Source organism: Aquila chrysaetos, chromosome 8 (genome assembly GCF_900496995.4).
Source record: "Aquila chrysaetos chrysaetos chromosome 8, bAquChr1.4, whole genome shotgun sequence".
NCBI classification, from domain to species: domain Eukaryota; kingdom Metazoa; phylum Chordata; class Aves; order Accipitriformes; family Accipitridae; genus Aquila; species Aquila chrysaetos.
This window is the reverse complement of record NC_044011.1, coordinates 37,256,566-37,275,758: the sequence shown is the minus strand read 5'-3', so window position 1 is coordinate 37,275,758 and position 19,193 is coordinate 37,256,566. Positions and strand designations below refer to the sequence as shown.

The 19,193-nt window shown below is 39.3% G+C and overlaps 1 protein-coding gene across 1 annotated transcript in view; it reads right to left on the bottom strand.

Annotated features, from left to right (window-relative positions):
• Window positions 1-1,374: 1,374 nt before the first annotated feature.
• Window positions 1,375-19,193, bottom strand: part of ZC3H6 (zinc finger CCCH-type containing 6) — a 29,559-nt gene continuing 11,740 nt past the window's right edge. The window contains 12 exon segments of the mRNA XM_030023148.2: window positions 1,375-4,227; window positions 5,834-6,073; window positions 6,337-6,857; window positions 7,496-7,749; window positions 8,557-8,666; window positions 9,243-9,354; window positions 10,843-10,959; window positions 13,393-13,514; window positions 15,455-15,710; window positions 16,735-16,860; window positions 18,229-18,273; window positions 18,275-18,410. Coding sequence (XP_029879008.1) covers window positions 2,726-4,227; window positions 5,834-6,073; window positions 6,337-6,857; window positions 7,496-7,749; window positions 8,557-8,666; window positions 9,243-9,354; window positions 10,843-10,959; window positions 13,393-13,514; window positions 15,455-15,710; window positions 16,735-16,860; window positions 18,229-18,273; window positions 18,275-18,410 — 3,541 coding nt within the window. The 3' untranslated portion in view covers window positions 1,375-2,725.

Genomic DNA, 19,193 nt, shown 5'->3' with positions numbered 1-19,193 from the left:
CAATCAGTCCGCACCACAGATCAGACTTGACTTGCTTGGTGGCTGCAGCTCATTCCAGCCCACCTCGGTGTGGCAGGATTGTCCCCACCTGCCCTCTCTGACACCCCCAGCACCTTCCCCGTATCAGATAGTTTAGTACTTGCGCTGTAGCCATCAACCTCCTCGTTTTGAGAGTGCACAGTAGCAGCGGGCACACCAGAGCAAGCGTAAACTCGGGGAAGAAACCTGCAACGAATAAAGCAGCAAGCACGGACAGATGGAGGAGCCGAGCAGCAGCCCGCAGACCCTTGCACCATGGCTGGGGGAGCCCATGGGGACCTGCTGGCTGGGCACGGCTGGATCTGGGAAGAAGGAAGGAGGCAGTTACACATGGTGACAACAGGCTGCAAGAACTAGCTGGCCCCTTTCAGATTATGTTTCCTCCTTACTTTGTACCCCTTCTTTTCCAAAATAAAGACCTGTATTGTATCTAAGGTACTGAGATGGCAGTGGATCTCCAAGGTTGGAAGCCAGCACTCTGCATGCCCCTACCAGAACACACCCTGCAACTCCAAAATGGGTCCATAACCAGACCAATGGCAAACCACTTGTAATGCATGTCATTTTGCTCTTGGTATCAAAGCTTTTCCTTTGACTCTTATTTTTCCAGTACTTTCAAAAAACCACAGAGAATCCAATTCAGTGATGACATCATCGCCACTCTACAAGAAGTTGTAGCTTCAGGTTAGAGCTGCACATCCTACAAGTACTTTCCACATCTAAATGTGAAACCACGCCTTTGGCTTCAATACTGTCACTTTTTCTCTTTGTTCCCCTATCAATCCACGTGCTATTTCCAAACTGTTTCTATTTTTCCCTGCTGTCCAATTCTGCTGGCTTGTTTTTTTGATGAAGTTCTTGAACAGCCAAACTTGCCACCAGATGAAGTACTAAGAAGTGATTATGTAGGACTAACAGATTACTCCAAAATAACAACCAAGTTTCATGTCTGTTACCTAGTTTTCAATTATTTTGAGTGAGTGCGATTCAAAGTATCATAAAATTAATACAATTTTTACTCTAGGAAATTAGGAAGGCAAATTGAAACCATTATTGCCTTCAGCAATGTCTCCTCTGCCATGTTTTGCACATGTAGAAATCAGCAGCTTCCCTCGGCTCATCCAAGCTCTGCTCATCCAAGCAAGACACTTTCAGTCTTGCCTGTTGGTCTCACAGGCACAAGAAACCAAACCCTCAGAATTTGTGATAAAACACTATACTGTCCCAGTCGCAAGCATTACTTGGGCCAACAAACAGAAACAGAAAGGAAAAGGTCCACCAAGGAAGAGACTTAATGCAAAGAAACATTCCAAGTGGGCGGGAACCAGATGGCAATTGAGCAGACGGCAAATTTTTATTGTAAATGTAGCTAGCTAGGTATGACTACATTTCCTCTATATAAAAAGCAACCCAAAAGGCAAAACAAGAGAGGCTTTGAGGACAGTTGTGCTCTCGGCATGCAACATCTTCAGAAATTAAAGAACATGCATGACATTTCTCATAGCGATGCTGGTAATTGTAGTAAGAGAACAATAACAACCCTCTCCGAATCAGCAGTCTGATCTTGGAACCACGCAGCAAGCTAACTCCATTTGGATTCAGTACAAGTTTAGTTTAAAAACCTACTACAGTCTGACTGTGAAGCGGTGTAGCGACTGCACTAAAACCAGTTTTAGTCACCTTCAACCTGCAGGCACCCCCACTGCTCTCTCCCCGACGCTGACCTAGCTGCCAACATGTCAACATCACAGTCGTTACCAGACTTTAACTGTACCCTTTTTAATTTTTTTGTTAAAAATGTCATAAAGACACCATGAATACAAGTACTGCAGTTACATCAATACAAAAAAAGCAATACAAATTAAGCAGCTGAATACAAAAATACATTGAAATACATGAACACCACAATGTAACTTATAGCACTAATCAGAATTGTGTATGCGTGAAAAAATTAAATAAAAACCTTTTTTGTATTAGACAACTTAGGTATTCTTCACTTTTAACAGTAACTTTCTTCTAGTTATGTACTTCACAATTTCTTCTATATACAGCATAGAATAAAATACTTTTAAAAGATATGACATTTTTAATCCTCAATATGCGATATAGGTCTCTTTTACACTAAGAATATTGACTGCATGAATAAAAACTGTCAATGTCTTACATCAACTGATCTGAAAAGGAGGATCGTCATTTTCCTTTTAAATCATTTACGTAGGTTTTAAATCAGTTAGTAGGTTTGGCTTGATGCGTCAGACAATCCTTGTCAAACAGCGTCTCTCACAGTAATGTACATAATATTGCTTGTATCTATACAATCATACAAATGTGGCAATCATATCTAAATGTTGTTTATGAAAGAGACAGCTCACACATATACAGGTCTTCGGACTTTCTGAATGACTTATTTACAATGAAAGTGCTTTTATCAGCTCTAACACAATACATGGGGTTTTTTCTACATGTCAATTATTAGTCTCCCTGAAATTGGAAAAGTATTATATAGAAAATACCACAGCTTTGCAAACACTATAGCATACTGTATAACTGCATGTGGTTCTGAGATTAGCAGCTGAAAAGTGTTGATAATTATAATTTAAAAATAAATAAAGCAAAGAGGTAAACCAGTTACAAAACAGCAGAAAACTGCAATATTCACAACAGTAAAAAGACTTAAAATCAATTGCTAACAAAACGGTGAAGCAGTTGGATCGAAAGTCTTGAAAACATCTTTTAACGACTTATCATCTGATTCCCCATTCGGATCACTATCCTGTGTCTGAGTTACCTGTCCAGGCTGTCTAACCTGCCTTGGGTCGCTGTACTGCGGTCTGATTAATCCTGATAAAGCTTGGATAGGAAGATTATGCACCGCAGGTGCAGCACTGGAGTGTTTAGCCTGAGATTTACTGGTGCTGTTTGCTTTATCTGAAGTGGCTTCTGCTGATCCTTCTGTATTTTTTTCCACGTTTGAGGCAGCCTTCTGCAGTGATGTATCTTCTGAGAGACTGGGTTCATTTTTACCAGAATTTTTCAAAATACTTTTTTTCTGGTTCTCTCCATTCTCTCCTGAACTTGCTGGAGCTGTGTCCAATGATGAGCTGTGATCTCTCGGATCGTACAAACTAATACCGCTCAGTATCGAGCCTGGAGTTCCCAGCCTAACACCACTCGATGATAGCTTGGGTGCGTACGGAGGCAGAGCATCTGGGTCGGGTTTAGCAGTGGCAGCTTCCGAGGGCTGCGATGAGCCAGCAGCAGATCTGGCGAGGCGGGGGTCAAACTTCGGAGGGTGTGAATCCTTTGCGACTCCATGATGCGTATCTGCGCTCGACAGTCTGTGGAGTCTGGGATCGACGTTTTTTTGTAAGCGAGGATCTCCTAATTTGCTTGAGCTACTGGCATGCGAATCTGCAGATGGATCCAAATAGCCGCTCCTGCCCGTTAAGTTGTTTTTTGCCTTTGCAGCTAGTCGTGGGTCAGCTGGCATTGCATTTGGGTGAGGATCGTTTTTTAAATTCCGCAGTTTATTAAGCCTCTGGTCAGCAATGAGGGGAGGAAGAGGTAAATTGATTGAAGAGACAGGGTCAGGCTTAGGCAAAGGTATTGGGAGCAAGTCTTCGGGTGCCCACACAATATGCTTAGCAAAGTTTGGTTTCATCAGGGTAACATCCATTTTAATGTGGCTGAACTGCCTAAGCTGAGATCGGGGATCCCTTAACGTTACACCAGGCAAAGGTTCCAATGGTATCAGAAAAGCTCTTTCTCTCAGTTCTCTTTCTGAGTCCTCTTCATCATCATCCATCCCTTTTTGCTTGACCTTAACTCCAGTATGCGCATGGTGTAAATCTAGCTTTGCTCCCCCAAGAGACGAGCTGGCATGACCACCTTCACTGACCTTGTGCATCCTGGGATCTCGTACAAGCCGTGGGTCCAAGGATGCGGATTCTGAAGGCTTTCTGGGGTTGGACCTTGGAGAGGCCCGAAGTCTCGGGTCAGCAGCCTGAGGCCCCGTGCCTTTTTCTTTTGCCAGCCTCGGATCAGTAGGAATACCAAGCATGTGCTGCTCTGTGGAATGTTGTTGCCGATTCCTAAAATTTTCGCTTTGTTTCTTTAAGGTTTTTAGTATTGATTTAACACTGCTCCCCTCTTCCTCTTCACTACTGGAATACCAGTTGACATTGTCATCTAGGAAAAAAAAAAAAAAAAAAAAAAAGATTATTCAAAGCAAATAATCACCAGGGAATACAACACACTTACTCATATAAAGGGTAACTTCTCAGTAAAATCAAACTGAAAAGACCTGATATTAAATCATCGCTCTCTGTATCATAACAACTGTAATCTAAAATGACAAAAATCAAGGAAGAACAGACATAACAAAAAAACCATAGCTAGTTGAGATACTCCCAAACTCTGCTGCATTCTCTCTACATATCTGTCTGTCAATATTAATCTGGGAAAATAACCTGCTTTCAAACAATTATTTCTACCAGTACTAGTAAAAAAAAAACATTTAAAATCTGAGTCTTGATGAAAATGACCTTCATTGTGGGAAGGCAGAATGAAAAGTAAAATGGCACCTTACAGCAGTCTTAAAAAGAGATCAATTACAAATGTGGAATTTGCTGCCTTATTACAATCAAAATCACAAGGTTTTGGGGAGAGGTCAAGATTCAGGAAGGGAAGAATTAAGAGTATTTAATTTGCAAGGATAAATTCTCAACTATCGCATGTAATTTACTGGAAAGACTTATCAATACAGCTGTGTGCTCAGGTCCACATCCTAACCTTGCTTACTCACTGAAGGAGACTAGTGGTCTATTCTGGCTCAGTAAAATGAGAAATGAAAGCGAAACCCATCAGCATCACCACTATCTGATACACAGTAATGCATGTTTCCTCAACGCTTCTTGTACCACACAAATATTCAACAAGGAGTGACATGTTGTTGGAGGCAGCTAACAAACATTTTTCCATTACGCTGCCTTCTGATAGCCGCCTTCTCTAGACGGGAGGCCCAGTCACTCTAAAGCACTGGTGAGAAGTCTTCAGTTCAGAGCAATTATTCTAAGTCGCTCTGGTTTTGTATGCAGCCTGAAGGGCTGCATCTCCACCTCTCTCTCATCATTTGATCAGAATTGCAATGTCCTCAAAAACTTTTGATACAGCAACTGCCTTTTAGTCAGACAGAAGATGCATTTCTGGTCACATAACCTAGCAGCCTCAGAAAAGGGCGCAGCAGGGAGCAGGCCAAGGGACAAACGTACTCTGTGTGGCTGAATCTGATCGGCAGGCTTACTGCTCTCCATCATCCAGGTTACAGAAGAGACACTCAGATTAAACACTGCAAATTTCAGGTATCACAGAGGAAAAAATACTCCTCTAGAGAAATGGAATATGCAGAAAAGATCAAGAGGCACAACTGAATAAACAGAATCTAAGATGCACTTGCAGTACTGGCAGGTAGAAATAATAACTTTTCTGTTTCAATCAGGGATTTAAAGAAGTAATGGAGACAACAGAACCTTTTAAAAGTACAAACCATATCCGAAAATTATCCACAGATCTTTCTACTTGGAATTGGAATGCAGCAACTAAGTGTATACTAAATTCCTGGAACAAGTTGGGAAGGAAAGCAAGTATATTCAGCTGAAAATATTACTCGAGTTGGTACTTGCACACTCACAATAATTGCAAATGGTAATGTGATGAAAATCCAAGTCAAGAGATTTGTTCCAGGCTAATACATGGTCAGTAAGTACATTTGGAACTCTAACAAAATTATCTTTACCTTCATCTTTGCTCATTGCCCTCTGACCCTGGCTGCTGACAGAGTCTCCATCTCTTTGATGCTTTTGACTAAGTCTTACATAAAGGGCCTTCTGCATTGCTGGAAGAAAATCCGGTACATTAATGGCTGGTTTATGGCCCATATGGCTACTCATGCAGTCTGACTCACTTCCACCTTGATGGGACTCTTGAGCCATGAGGTGAGCCTGGTGATCTGTAAATTCTCCATGCCATGTTCCATCTGTAGTACAAAAAAAACCAGTTAGCAGCTAACCTATACAAGCTTTTACAGCAGAGGAGATAAAATATACTCAAAACTAATGTGACTTATATTACATGACTGCAAAGCGTCAGCTGAAAAAGCCTATATACTGAAGATACTTCAGGGAGTTTGGTTCTCTATCCAAAATTCTTTCAGCTGTTCAGCTTTGGAGCCATGATGTTTTAATACTGCGCAACTGCGAAGTGCCATATCAAGGAACAACAATTTTTAAATGTCCTTACCACCAGAGTTATTAGCTGGCTGGAAGTTATGTACAGCTTGATGAGAATAGTAATTGTCATAGAAATCAGCTGGGTTCTGAATAGGCTCATAATTCATGTTGGGCTGCCGTTCACCAGGCATCTGCTGGTATTGTGGCCCTGGAGGACAATGATTCTCTCTCGGCATATTCACCATATGTCCTTGAACTCCTGGGGCATTGTAAGATCCACCAAGACCTGGTGGTGTGAGAGGTGGACCACCTTGCTGTCCTTGCATAGGCATACCAGTCTGGTTCTGCGGTCCAAGAAAGCCTGGTGGAACACCCTGCATAGGAGGACTCTGTGGCATTCCTGGGCCTTGAGGCCCTGCGCATGGATGATGTCCAGGAGAACCTGGGTGCATTGGCGGCCCATTATGTCCTTGTGACATGCCGGGTCCTGGCCCTGGACTTGAACCTGGATTATACATATGCTGAGAATGTGGGTCGTTTCCCTGAAATGGTGGTCTCGGTGGTGATGCGCTGTTATAGAAGGTTGGTGGCCTGTAGGCAGAAGAAAATTAGTGAATCAAATTTTGCACCTACAAAGATCAACAGCCTATTAGCTATTTTCTCCCCCTCCTCACTCTTACAGATGTCTGTTTGTACTTATTTGATCTTAAGTTGGATAAAAATCTGAAAGAAGCAAAATGATTTTCAAAGAGAGTGACTATATACATTACATATACATCGTAACATGTGACCGAGTTTGTCTGGAAGTAGAACATTTTTTCAATATTAGCACATGCAGAACTGGACATTTGCTGCAACTAGGAGTTTTAGAGATGCCAAGGCCAACAGTCTCCATCAGGAGTGTCCATTAGCTTTGGTCAAGAAAAAGCAAGCTATAAAAAGATTGTAGAAGAGAATGAACTTTGCTCAGCCTGCAAATGGAGATAGGCAAGGCAGGCACAGAGGCAAAACAAGAGCCAATGGAGTGACTTTCTGGAAGGTCAAGGCTCAGTAAATTCTCTTCTATGGAAAGCATTAAATAAGTAAATAATTATGATAGCCAATATTTGACAGATCATTAACTTAGCAATATACTCAGAAGTATATACTTCTGACAGAAAGGAAGATAATCGTTTCAATATTTATGCAGCAATGTTTTAAGGAGTCCTACACAGAATTCTAAAACCTACTTTTTTCCAATTTTGTGTGCTAAATCCACAGTAGGCTTCACAACTATTTCAAAGAGAGATGGGATTTTCTTATATTCTCCTGAAGGATCTTGATAATTTTCTATGTCGGACTCAGAAAACGGATACTGCTCTGGCGGGGTTGGCAGAAGTCCAACACCTGGTGGTGGCTTAGGGAGAGGAACTATGCCACGCTTTCTAAGTTCCTCCAGTTCTTTCTCATCTTCATTTTGTGGTTCCTCCTCCGTATTCAAAACCTAGAACAAAGCAATGTAGCAAACACTTCATAAATTTTGCAGTATATGCAAGTCAATTTAGTGTTGCACTTTCAATTTAAATGTAATTACCTGCTACAGTACTACTATATATCGAATTCAAACTCAGATGAATTATAAATCTATTATTACTTGTTTTGCAGGACACCGATTCACAGTCAGGAAGAAAACTATTTCTGTAGCCAGGAAGGGACAATTTCACACAAGTCCATTTCCTTCAAACAGTAATTTTAAGTGACAGAAGTTGAAGGACTTAATTCTAAGATTCGTAACGTTTCTGGTGTAAAATTCACATCATTCTTCTGTTAAGGCCTGTTGTATAGGAACCGGAGGGAGACACAAATATCCTGCTTAAAAAAAAGGTCAGGATTTCATGAATGATTCAGAGGAGGCACCTCATTCCTTTCTCCACCCTGAGTGCAGAAGTCAGTCAGATGATATCTAACTTCTAGGCAGCTAAAGGTGGACAACATAAAAGCCACACTTCTTGCTACACAGTACATGAAGATTTCCACAGAAGGGGATGCAAAAGAAAGTTCATGAGCAAAAACATGAGTTGTGAAAATAAACGAGTCTCATATGGTTAAAAAAGAACCAAGTAACTGATGGCAAGGGCAATTCCTGGTTTGAACCTAGTCACAGACTTACCATGCTGAAGAGCAACAGGGAAGCTTAACATCATTAGTGTTTAGCATTACACTCACTGAGAATCTCACAGAAATTTCCAGCAACCCCCCCCCTATTCTTTTTAGCAACAAATCTTATGTTTACAGACTACAAATTGCTCACCTTATCCAACAGTTCTTTTGTTTCTGCAGTCAGGGGAGCATGAGAAAATTTGCACTTATCTCCTTGATAGCATTTGGCTCCTGTATGGTAGAACTTGCAAGGGAATTCATGTAAGCAATGTATTAAGGATTCCTAACAAAGGCTGACTTCTAGTTTGCACTGTTTGGCAAGTTTATGAAATTCAGCTGTCAACTATCCTTCAATTCTTCACCAGTACTTAATCTTTCCAAAGCAGTATGTTAAGAATTTTGAAAGCTAATAACCAACTTACCTCCTAGTTCCATTTAACATTCTACTAATAATTACATTACTGTGGCCTTAACATTATTTTTTACTTGATTCTAAAATTGTGATTAAAAAGATGAAGGTCTCAATTCCAGAGTAAAACACAAGTCCTTTACAACAAACAAGAACAGATCAGGGTTTTAAAAGTATGTGGATATATACATCTAACTTCAACTTTCAACATTAAAAAGCCTTAAAACTGAAAACAAACCAGTAATTTTATATGTATTTTCTCCTCCTAAGTATTTGAGCAGAAAAATAACCTTCTTGTAGTAAATCTACATAGTCTTTGGTATAGTCTCTTAAGAAAAGAAATTGCTACCCTTAAAAATCACTTACATCAATTAAGAGTAAATATAAACTTCCAGTTTAATTCAAGTATATATATTTTTAAAGGATATTGTGCAAATAAATGCAGTTCTCTCCTTTGGTGCAGTAACCCTGTATGTAAAACTTGCAGATTTCCTTTTTCTTTTCAATCTCTGCATCATGATCAAATTTACACTGCTCTCCCTATAAATAAAAAAACAAGAAAAAACATTATCTATCTGAAATGCTGAGTAATTCCATTTCATATTTAAAGAAAAACATCCTCCTTAGCTGAATTTAAACTTTTTATCTTTACTAACACAGAAATGCATTATAAGCATGTCCCTAAAAACTGTCAATACGGGGGCCTGGACATAGATAAACAATTCCTGAATCAGGATTCAGAAGAATATATGTAGTGGTCACAGAAAACAAGCTGGTCTTACAGTACCAGTTCTCTGCCTCCACCTAGCAATTTGCATTAAAAAGGCATTTAAACAAATACTTTACTGATATTATTTTCCATATAAACAATTATGCACTTGATCAGAAAACCTGATTCTGTTTTTTAAGGGTGTGTGGGAGAACTTAAAAAAATCCAACAAGCAAATTATTAAGATTCTTCCATGTAGGGAAAACAGAGTCCAAATAGTATCAAGTTTATATCAACTGTATCATGTTATACATTAGGATTACTCTGCTGGAGAAGGTTTTTTGCATATTTTTTGTATTTATTTTCATGAAAAATACGCTCAGTGCTCTTTCAGCCACTTGTTTTAAAACTGAAGGTGGCAGCAAATGCTCATCTTACTGAGCATACTAAAATATATAAAGGCAGCAACAAATGCATTGTTTTCAATTCCCCCCTGGTTTGGGAAAAAAGCATACTGATTTTCACCTTTACTTTGACCATTTGAAAAAGAAACAGAAAATGTTCTATCTCTAAATACACAGAGGAACCAAATAAATGACGCACTCACTTACTCGAGGAGCATGCAGTTTTTCTTATGTGTGTTTTATAACTGACTGAACTAGTCTGACATCAGAGGATTCAACTCCACAGCAGCACAAGCTTCAAAATCAAGCAATAGCAATTTTTTTACGTAATAAGAGACTGTCTTGCTAGCGCTTTTGCTTGACAGCTGACTGCTTTGAATAGCATTCTCTTCTTTCTGCTGCCTTCCACTTGCTGGCTGAAGGAAGATGGTTCTTTGGTAGGGGAACTATTACTACAACCCCACTTTTTACTTTAGAGAGAGAAATAATTTAGCATAATTAAGCAATTCCTTCAATGTTTCAAAATTAGCAGTAGCACATAAAAGAGAAATAATCTAATATATTCAGAAATCATTGCCTATTTACAGATTCCATAAGATTTGATGTATGTTTACACACAATACATTGTCAGTGTAAGTTTATGATACTATCACAGATGTTTTTACTGTATATACTAATAAGCAAACACAATAATTTTAGTAGAATGTTATAATTCAAACTCTGTAACAGAAGGGGCTATTTTACCATAAGTACTTCTGTTGGCATTTATCTACAAGTACTCAAAACACTAGAAACCACAACACTGAGTTTCAACATACAAGTTTTCTTTGCATCAGCTGAAGTAAAAAAGAACAGAACATCTTCTCCCCTTCCTCACACCAAAGAAGCAGACCGACAGACACAGTACATACTTACCTTAATACACCTCCCTTCAAGGAAATATTTACAAATTTGTTTCCCCTTGTGTTCCACTGTATGCTGATTTATGAACTCCTGACTCATATTAACCCATTTCTTCACTGGTTTGCCGTCCTGTAAGAAAAATGAACACCCTACTGATGCTTACTTATTAAGTACAGTTGCAAAAATATTACAGCATACTTGGTGCACTAGTTACCCCAAAATGTGATTAACTACACCATGATTTAAGTTCTTTATTATTATACCTACAGCTCAAAGTAAATACACATACTTTTTCTTAGCTGCTTTAATACAGTCTTTTTTTATAAATGGAACCAAATCAGAAACTTCTTACAATACAACAGACACAAATAACTTCACTGAATGGACTCAGTATCTCACACTTCATTTGACATGCTGGAAAGCAGGGCTGACTCCTGGGCACCCACCAGTGCCAACTGCCCCCTGATTACAGGCACCTCTGCAGACAGCCAGGAGTTGAGTCATCATCCAGGCTTCCAGACCACCATCTTAGCCACAAGGCTACACTTTGCCAATCATTCCTCTCTACGTGCTTCTCACACAATTGTTATTTCCAGATTATCTATCTTCTTTTTTCTCCCATTAGAAGAAAAATAACCTGTTTGCTTATAACACGAGGCAAAGCAGAGAGGAAGCACAATTCAATCATGACCTAATGCATCAGAATTATTATATACCTGGCGAGGCAAATAATTGTTCCTTCTTATGATTTGATTCCCACGTGGCATCTGCACTTGAGATAATGAAAGAAACCATGGTAAACTCATCTAACTAGAGAGCCTGGGATAGGTGTTGAGGGGGCCTGGCAGAGCTAGCGAAGTCATGGAGGTAGACGGCCTTTAATGAACTGCCCTCTGTGACACTGCAACAGAGGGTAGAAACAAACGTCTTCTTCGCAGTGCTAGGTGGTTGCCTACTGATCTGATGATAGAGGGAAATAGGCTTTTCTGATTTCCCATTTTCACAAAAATGAGCAGGGATCTGATGGCTGAGTGGGAACTTCTGAAACAGAATGGATGTGGTTCTCCACAGTCATCACACCGCATCATGAGCACACATGAGCATCAGCACACCAAGTGTCTGGTCTCATTTCACTCGGCAGATTAAGCAATGTCACAAAACATTAACACTGAGAATGATTTGTGGATTTTGTTGACATTGAGAAGCAGCAATCTTCAAGCTAGAAATGCCACTCCTGGATCACTCAAGATCCATTTTCTACTCAACACATTAAATCCAGAGAAATCTCAGCTCCTTCAGAAAAAGCAGCTTTGCATCTAATAATTGATCCTCTTCAAGGTTAACACAAATATCACATAAACACAATGCTCCAAGTCTCTCTGGGAGCACTGCAAATCAGTGACTGTCCCACACCACAATGCACTTGAAACAATGGCCTGAGGAAGGCTGAAATGCTCCCACCATGTCCCCGAGAATCCCAGGGACGTCGCTGTGTGGCTCGGGACTCAGTGGTTACCCCTCCACACGGCACAGCTCAGCATCTGCATTGCAGAATTCATTATTTCGCTGTAGCCAGGAGCCCAGCTTTTTGGTTTCTGCCTCCCAGCCCTGCTGGGACCTGCCTACAGCTGCCTCCTTGCCTCCACCCTTCCCCACAGCTTGGGAGATGGTGCTGGAGGACAGGGCATGCTCTACAGCAACAGGAAGGAGTCCTATAAATGAGGCATCGTCCTAACAGATCAAATGGCTGCCCTTTTCCCTACCACACGCTGGGCAGGGAAAGGAACATCTGATCTAGACCACCCAGGAGCCCCAGAGAGTTAGGCCAGCTGGAGAACACGAGGAAAAATTAACACTGCTGATTCATACATCACTGCATTAGCTAGAAGCCAGCCGCGTGCATTCCTGAGTGCAGGAGGGAGAAGAACCACAGACATTTTAGTTGCAGTATGTAGACTTAAATATGATTTGGCTTAAATAATGTTTTTCAACCACGGATGGATTTGATTCATTAATCATCAATTTTGTATTGCTTTTCATTTAGATGAAGATTGGAGTTAACAATTTTCGAATAGTGTGGCAATACCGAACACTATGCTTTCTCTAATTCCTGTGCAAAGAATTACTAAATGAAAACCAAGGTCATATACATTTCCATTTCCACAGTCACAGCCTCGGAAAGAGGAGAATTCTTCACGATTCAGACAAAAATTGGCAAAAGCTGTGAAGGCGTCCATTGTCTTTGCTGAAAAATCTGAGGTGAACTGGTAGTAGCAAAACAACTTATTTCAGATACAGTTAACATTGAAGTTCATGCACCATTCAAAACCAAAGCTCATAAACCACTTTCTGCTAGTTTTTCATATTTCCAAGAAAAACAAGAAAATTATGTATTAGCTTAAATTATTAACTACAGTTTGTACATCAAGAGCTGGAAAATTCTAGTGATTTCCTGGATAAAAAAAGTTTAAAGATATGCATTTTTAAATACTCTTTTGTTAAAGAAAAGCATCCAGTCATTTAAAACAACTACCTCAGGAACTCAACTTTAATTCCACGTACCTCATGAAAGCCATCAGATCCTTTATTGCCCCCTCTGCCCCTTCCACGATCTTTACGCTTCAATTTCTTTTGCATTCCACGCCCTCGACCAACGTTGTAATTATTACCTCTCTGAGAAATACCTGAAAAACAGCAATGGCCTCTTTCAATAACCTCAGAAAGTAAAGAAAAATGGTTATCTAGTGACATCGAATACAGACAAATCTAATAAACTGAATATCTACCTTTTTGCAGTCTGAATTCCTAAATACTAGCTTGAATCACGAGTTCGCAAGTACAACTACAGCAGCCAATTGTAATTCTGTGCAACTGCCTGCTCTTTGAAAAGCTCTTCAAATCAATAGCAGACTGACAAACTGAATATAAAATTAATCTTGTTCAAAGCGGTGTCTCACAATTAGAAGTGCAGACATGTTATTCTAACCAGCCCAAATACTTGAAATATTTTGTGCCATTTGGTCACTTTCTGAACACAGAACTAACCAGCACAACTGGCACACAGGTGCGTGTGCATGTTTCACTGTCACAACATGCAAGAGACCCGAGATCATAACCTAAGAAATATGACAGAACAGCTTTGAATATAAAAATGTTTAATGGTAACTGTTTCGAAGCCTCAAGAAGGTAATTATCCAGCTACCAGCATGCCAGGAGTCACGGTCTCAACTAAAACCACCGAGACAGTATCTGCTTTCTCATCAACTTAAAACCAAAGAAAACCAGTTAGAAAGCTCTGCAGATATCACACTCACTCCAGGTGGCAGCCACTCCGTGACAGCAAGGCTGATTCCAGTGAAAACGCCTTGACTTCATCTCAGATGATTTGCAGACAGAGATTTTGAAGCAGTATTGCCAAGCAGCACATGAAAAGCCATTTTTGCCTCAGCTAAAAAGATTCTGCCAGTCTTTTGCCAATTTATTTTATTGTGAACCAAAACAGAATGCAGTAAATCTTCACTGTAGCAAATGGAAGACAGCTTACTACCTTTGTGTAACACACAGTATCTTCCCAAGAACTAGTAAGGTATTCACAATGTCATACAAAACCCTCCTAAAATTTTGCCTGGGAAACAAACTTTTATCCATGATTAAAGGGAGAATATTTGGCAAACTGAATCAACAGTTTCTGAAACGAGACCTTGGCCTCATAGAAAAAAGGGATGAGAACAAGTTAAGCATTTCTAGATGGTAGATCAGGCTATCTCTGTCAACGGTGTACACCATCTCCATTGCCTAACCTTCCACACCCCAGGGCAATATGGAGTAATACAAGACAGCTGGGGAGTCAGAAGTCCCTTCATAAATACGGAGGCCAGAGATGTAAGCTGGCTCAATCAATTCCACTACAATGGTAAGGAAACGATCAGACACCAAATGAAAGGTGCAAACAAGAATGCTTGCATAACTTGGCTTATGTAAGCAAGGCATGAAATAAGGGCAGCAGGACTCTTTCAGGAGCTTATCGCTTAAGAGGAATACTTTTTCACCAGCATTTGTATTGGCCCAGCTTTGAATGCAAGAAAATTTGTGAAAAGAAGAATAAAAGGGTACTAGCATACTTGTGGGACACACTAATAAAAGTAAAGTATTCAGGCACCTACCAAAATTTCTAGGTACTTAATTTTTTTTTTTTTTTTGGGGGGGGGGGGCAGCGCGCAGAGGGCTAAATTAGATTTTGGAATTGACATATTTACATTCCTCCCCCCAATCAAGTCCCATTTCAGACTTTCATAAACTACCACCAGAAAGTCACTTTACAGCCCTCTGATTTCTTACTCAAGCAGTTACACAACAAAGATCTTGGGTTTTATTTGTTTATTTTCTACATACATATTACCCGACACTTGATCTTTTTCTTCAATATATGCATCAGTGCGACCGTATGATATTATTCCTTCCCCGTGAGCAGCCTTATCACTCACTGATGGGAGACTGCAAGCTCGCAGGAAAGCCACCGCTGGCAGCTTTCTTCATTCAGCTCTCAAGACAAACATCCTGAAATGATGCATGATACATCTGCTGCCACCACCATTACTACAGTTAACTATTCAAATTATCTTACCTTTCTGGATCCCTTTCATCCCCTGTTTTTTCACTGGTTCTTTTGGGAATGGAGGTCCTAAATCAGTACTGGAGGTCTCTTTAGCTTGTCTGTATTGTTTAAGCTGATCAGCAAAATCTTCATCCTTTTCTTCCTCGTTATAATTACCAAAGTTTTCATCACTGTAATGACTATAGTCATCATACTCCTTACTTTTTACATTTTTTTTATGTTGCATTTTCTGTGAACTCATGTAATTTCCTGATACGTGTCCATGCTGTATGAAAGGGATTGCATTGTTCAGAAGCAACTCAGTATTTCAAAAAACCCCCCTCCAAACTGTTCTAACAAAACCAATTGTTTTCACCTTGTTTTACTGTCATGCTAACAGATTTGCACAAACAAGCATTAATAATAAACAATGAAAATCAGTTATTTAGTAAAAACTAGTACTTTTGATTCCGAATGCATCAAAATAGGAAAAAGGACAAAAAAGAACAGCATCAGCATCTATACTCCAGAAAACTTTTCAGTGGAGCTGACAAAGCATTTTAACGTATGCAGTTCTAAGTGCTACTTAGATGAACTATGATTAGAATAATTTTTTTCCATTCATGATCTCCATATCCTGATGATCTTGGACACAGATGAAACAACCTGGCCCGCCTCTGTCAGTCAGGATGAAATACTGGTTATCGCCACTCCTAAGCCAGCACTGTCCCTTCTCCCATTTCTGCAGACAGGATCTTCAGTTTGTTAATAAATTTGGCTGGCTGATGAGGTTTCTGGAATGGTTTCAGGCTAAAAGGAAAGTCTCCTCTCCTCTGAAGTACCAGAGTTCCACCAAGCCTCTAGCTGCTCTATCGCAGCCTTAGAGAATATGTTCTATTTCACCCAGCAGTCTCAGGGGGGCTATCAAGCTGCACAGACTGAGAAAAGCCAGGACAAATTGAAGTATCAGAAAACAGAATCAACTCTAGATACTTAAAGGTGGCTTTTCAAGAGCTGTTTCCTCTCAGTACAGTCTAAATCCAACACAGGCAATAATAAAGATATCTTAATTGTTGCCTGATGGAGGAAAAAATAGTATCAGGCTTGTTTACACCACCTACATTCATGCCACAGATAATGCTTTACATTTGGAAATCTACCCAAGGAGATGAGAACTAGATGTACTTCCTGAAATCTGTGAGAATGGGCACTGTGATCAAGTCAGCCTTCAAAAACCGCATCATTTACATTTGCATTTTTTAAATTACACCTAAATAAAGACATGAGAAATCAGTTTAAAAAAATACTACCTGACTGAACGAAGAATCATAATCTCTGTATGAAGAGCTGCTACTCTTTTTATGTGGTCTTTCTGTACGCTCAAGATCAGAGTCATGGCTGTAGTCTGAACTGTCATCACTGGAAGGGGAGTTATGCTGAAAGAAAGAAGAAAATAGCGCTCTCAGGTGTTGTTATGTAATTCTCTGTGTAACTGGTCTGCTGTATATGAACTTAAAAGAAGCATTAGGCTAATAAACGAAAATATTTCCTTAACTCGTGCAAACCTTTGCTTCTAGGGGAGGCTAAAGAAAGCACACTCTTTGATGACCCACTCTTTTTATCAGAGAAAGAGATCTGATCCGATGAGGCTTCCGAATGTAAACATTGAGGGCTATGTGGTTTCTCTGGGTTATATCAGCTTCCTACGGGTCTCTCTGAGCCCTGCTTCTCTGCGACATAACAGGGATGCTCCTGGAAGGCTTAACAAATCTGGGAGACGGTTAGAAGCTTGCATATGACCATAGAAATGATTAGCATCCTGTCATTTTCTCCTGAGAGAAAACTCAGTGTTACTGCATTACAAGTGTTTTATTTAGATGTGTTGTTTTGCAGAAAATTTAGAGGGGCAACCATACGAGAACACTATATTTCTGTGATTTGTAGAGAATTACCATCAGGTTAATTCTCTAGGTTAAAACTTTGTGAATCGCTTGCATTTATTTAAGTTGATTAAAATATATATTAGAAACATTATCTTAATGAACTTTACTGAAGAATTCACTTAACTAGCCTGAAATCTTTTCTTTCCATAAATATGATAATTAGCACAAAAAGCAAAATTGTAAATTTACGTTTTGCCCCTTATCCTAAAAAACTCACTCTCCACAGTGCAGCTACCATTACCGTTGTCAGTGGCCGGTGCTCAACTTATACCGCTGCTTAAGATTTAAACAATTTAAGAAGTGATTTAACACTTCGGCCTCTCGTGTCAGAACTGCCACAACCATTGACAATGGCAAAGAGTAAAATGCTCATAAATGTCAGTATCTTGTAAACTGCTATTAAAAGAAATTTTGAAAGAAATAAGCATCCAGTGAAGACGTATATCACGACACAGTTACACCCACAGTCTGATTTAGTATTTCTTTTGAATATAAACAGATGAAAACAAAGTTTATGAAAACACATTTAGGCAAAGCTAACAAGTAAGTTTCCAAACTATCATTTGAAATGTCCTACAGCTGTATTATTTAATGATTTATTGTCTCTGACCCCACATAAACCGTCACTGAAATGTGTGAATACGCACTTCCATGTGTCGAAAGTCTAGTTAGACAAATTCTTTAATACTGAAATGGATTGGTAAGATAGGAATCTCAAAAATTGCACTCAGAGTCCGAAGACTGCCTAAATAGCAATAAAACCATTTTAGGTTTCTTCTCCAGTTCCCTGGATCCTTGTCTAAACCTGGGAACCTGGAATTAAAATAAGCACCTCCAATATTTTGGTTTGCATTTCCTAACCTTATGCTTATCCCGTCTTCTCCTTTTTGATTTTTTCTTTTCTTTTTTCTTTTTTGCGTTTCTTCCGTGATTTTCTATGTCCTTTTTCATTTTTCTGTTTATCATCACCTTTTGTACCATGTTCTTTCACATCTTCATATGCTGCATCATCTATTTCACCATCTTCTAGCTCCCCATCTTCTCTGTAGGAGGAAAAATATCAATACAGTAAAATTACGTGTTATTATCCATCTCATCTGTCCAACAGCACAGTAAAAACAAACACACCCAGTATGTCTTTCCACCAGTTACATTTTTGTACACGTGCATATACATTTTAACACATGTAACACCCCAAGAACTACTAGGATTTTAGGATTTTCTTTCATAGTTAAAGAAAAATGGAATGCAAGCCATTAAATGGCCTTGAATTATACTGCAAAATTAAAAAGCTTTAAAACTATGTATCTTTTTAACTTCTCAGAACAAAGGTCTTCTCTTCTTACATAGTTTTCTCCAACCTATATAAAAAAAAAACCTGCTTCAATGTAAACTACTTCAATATAAGTCTGTTGCCCTTAAACACATTTCAGACTGAAGAGGTATTTTAACAATTCCTAGGAAGACTTTTACTACAATTACATGCTTTTACGTTGCTGTATTTGCAGAACAGATGTGGTCAAAATTAAAGGCAATTAAAACTCTCTGAAAACCATATAGTTAAAGAGTAGTAATAATGAAAACAAGTGGTTGGGCACTGCAGGAAAAACTGCATAGTAATACAAACATGTTTCCTTCAACACACCAGCTCCTGGAACTAAAGATGGGTCTGTAGTATCTAGGGTGTAATGGCCAAAGTCATGAGCAATTCAAAAAAGGAGAATTACTTTAGCGGTTAAGTGGATTCTTCAGAAGAAATTAGTAGTAGTAGTTGACAAGAAAGGAGTAGTTAACATTTGAGTTTCATTTGCTAGAATCAAAAAACT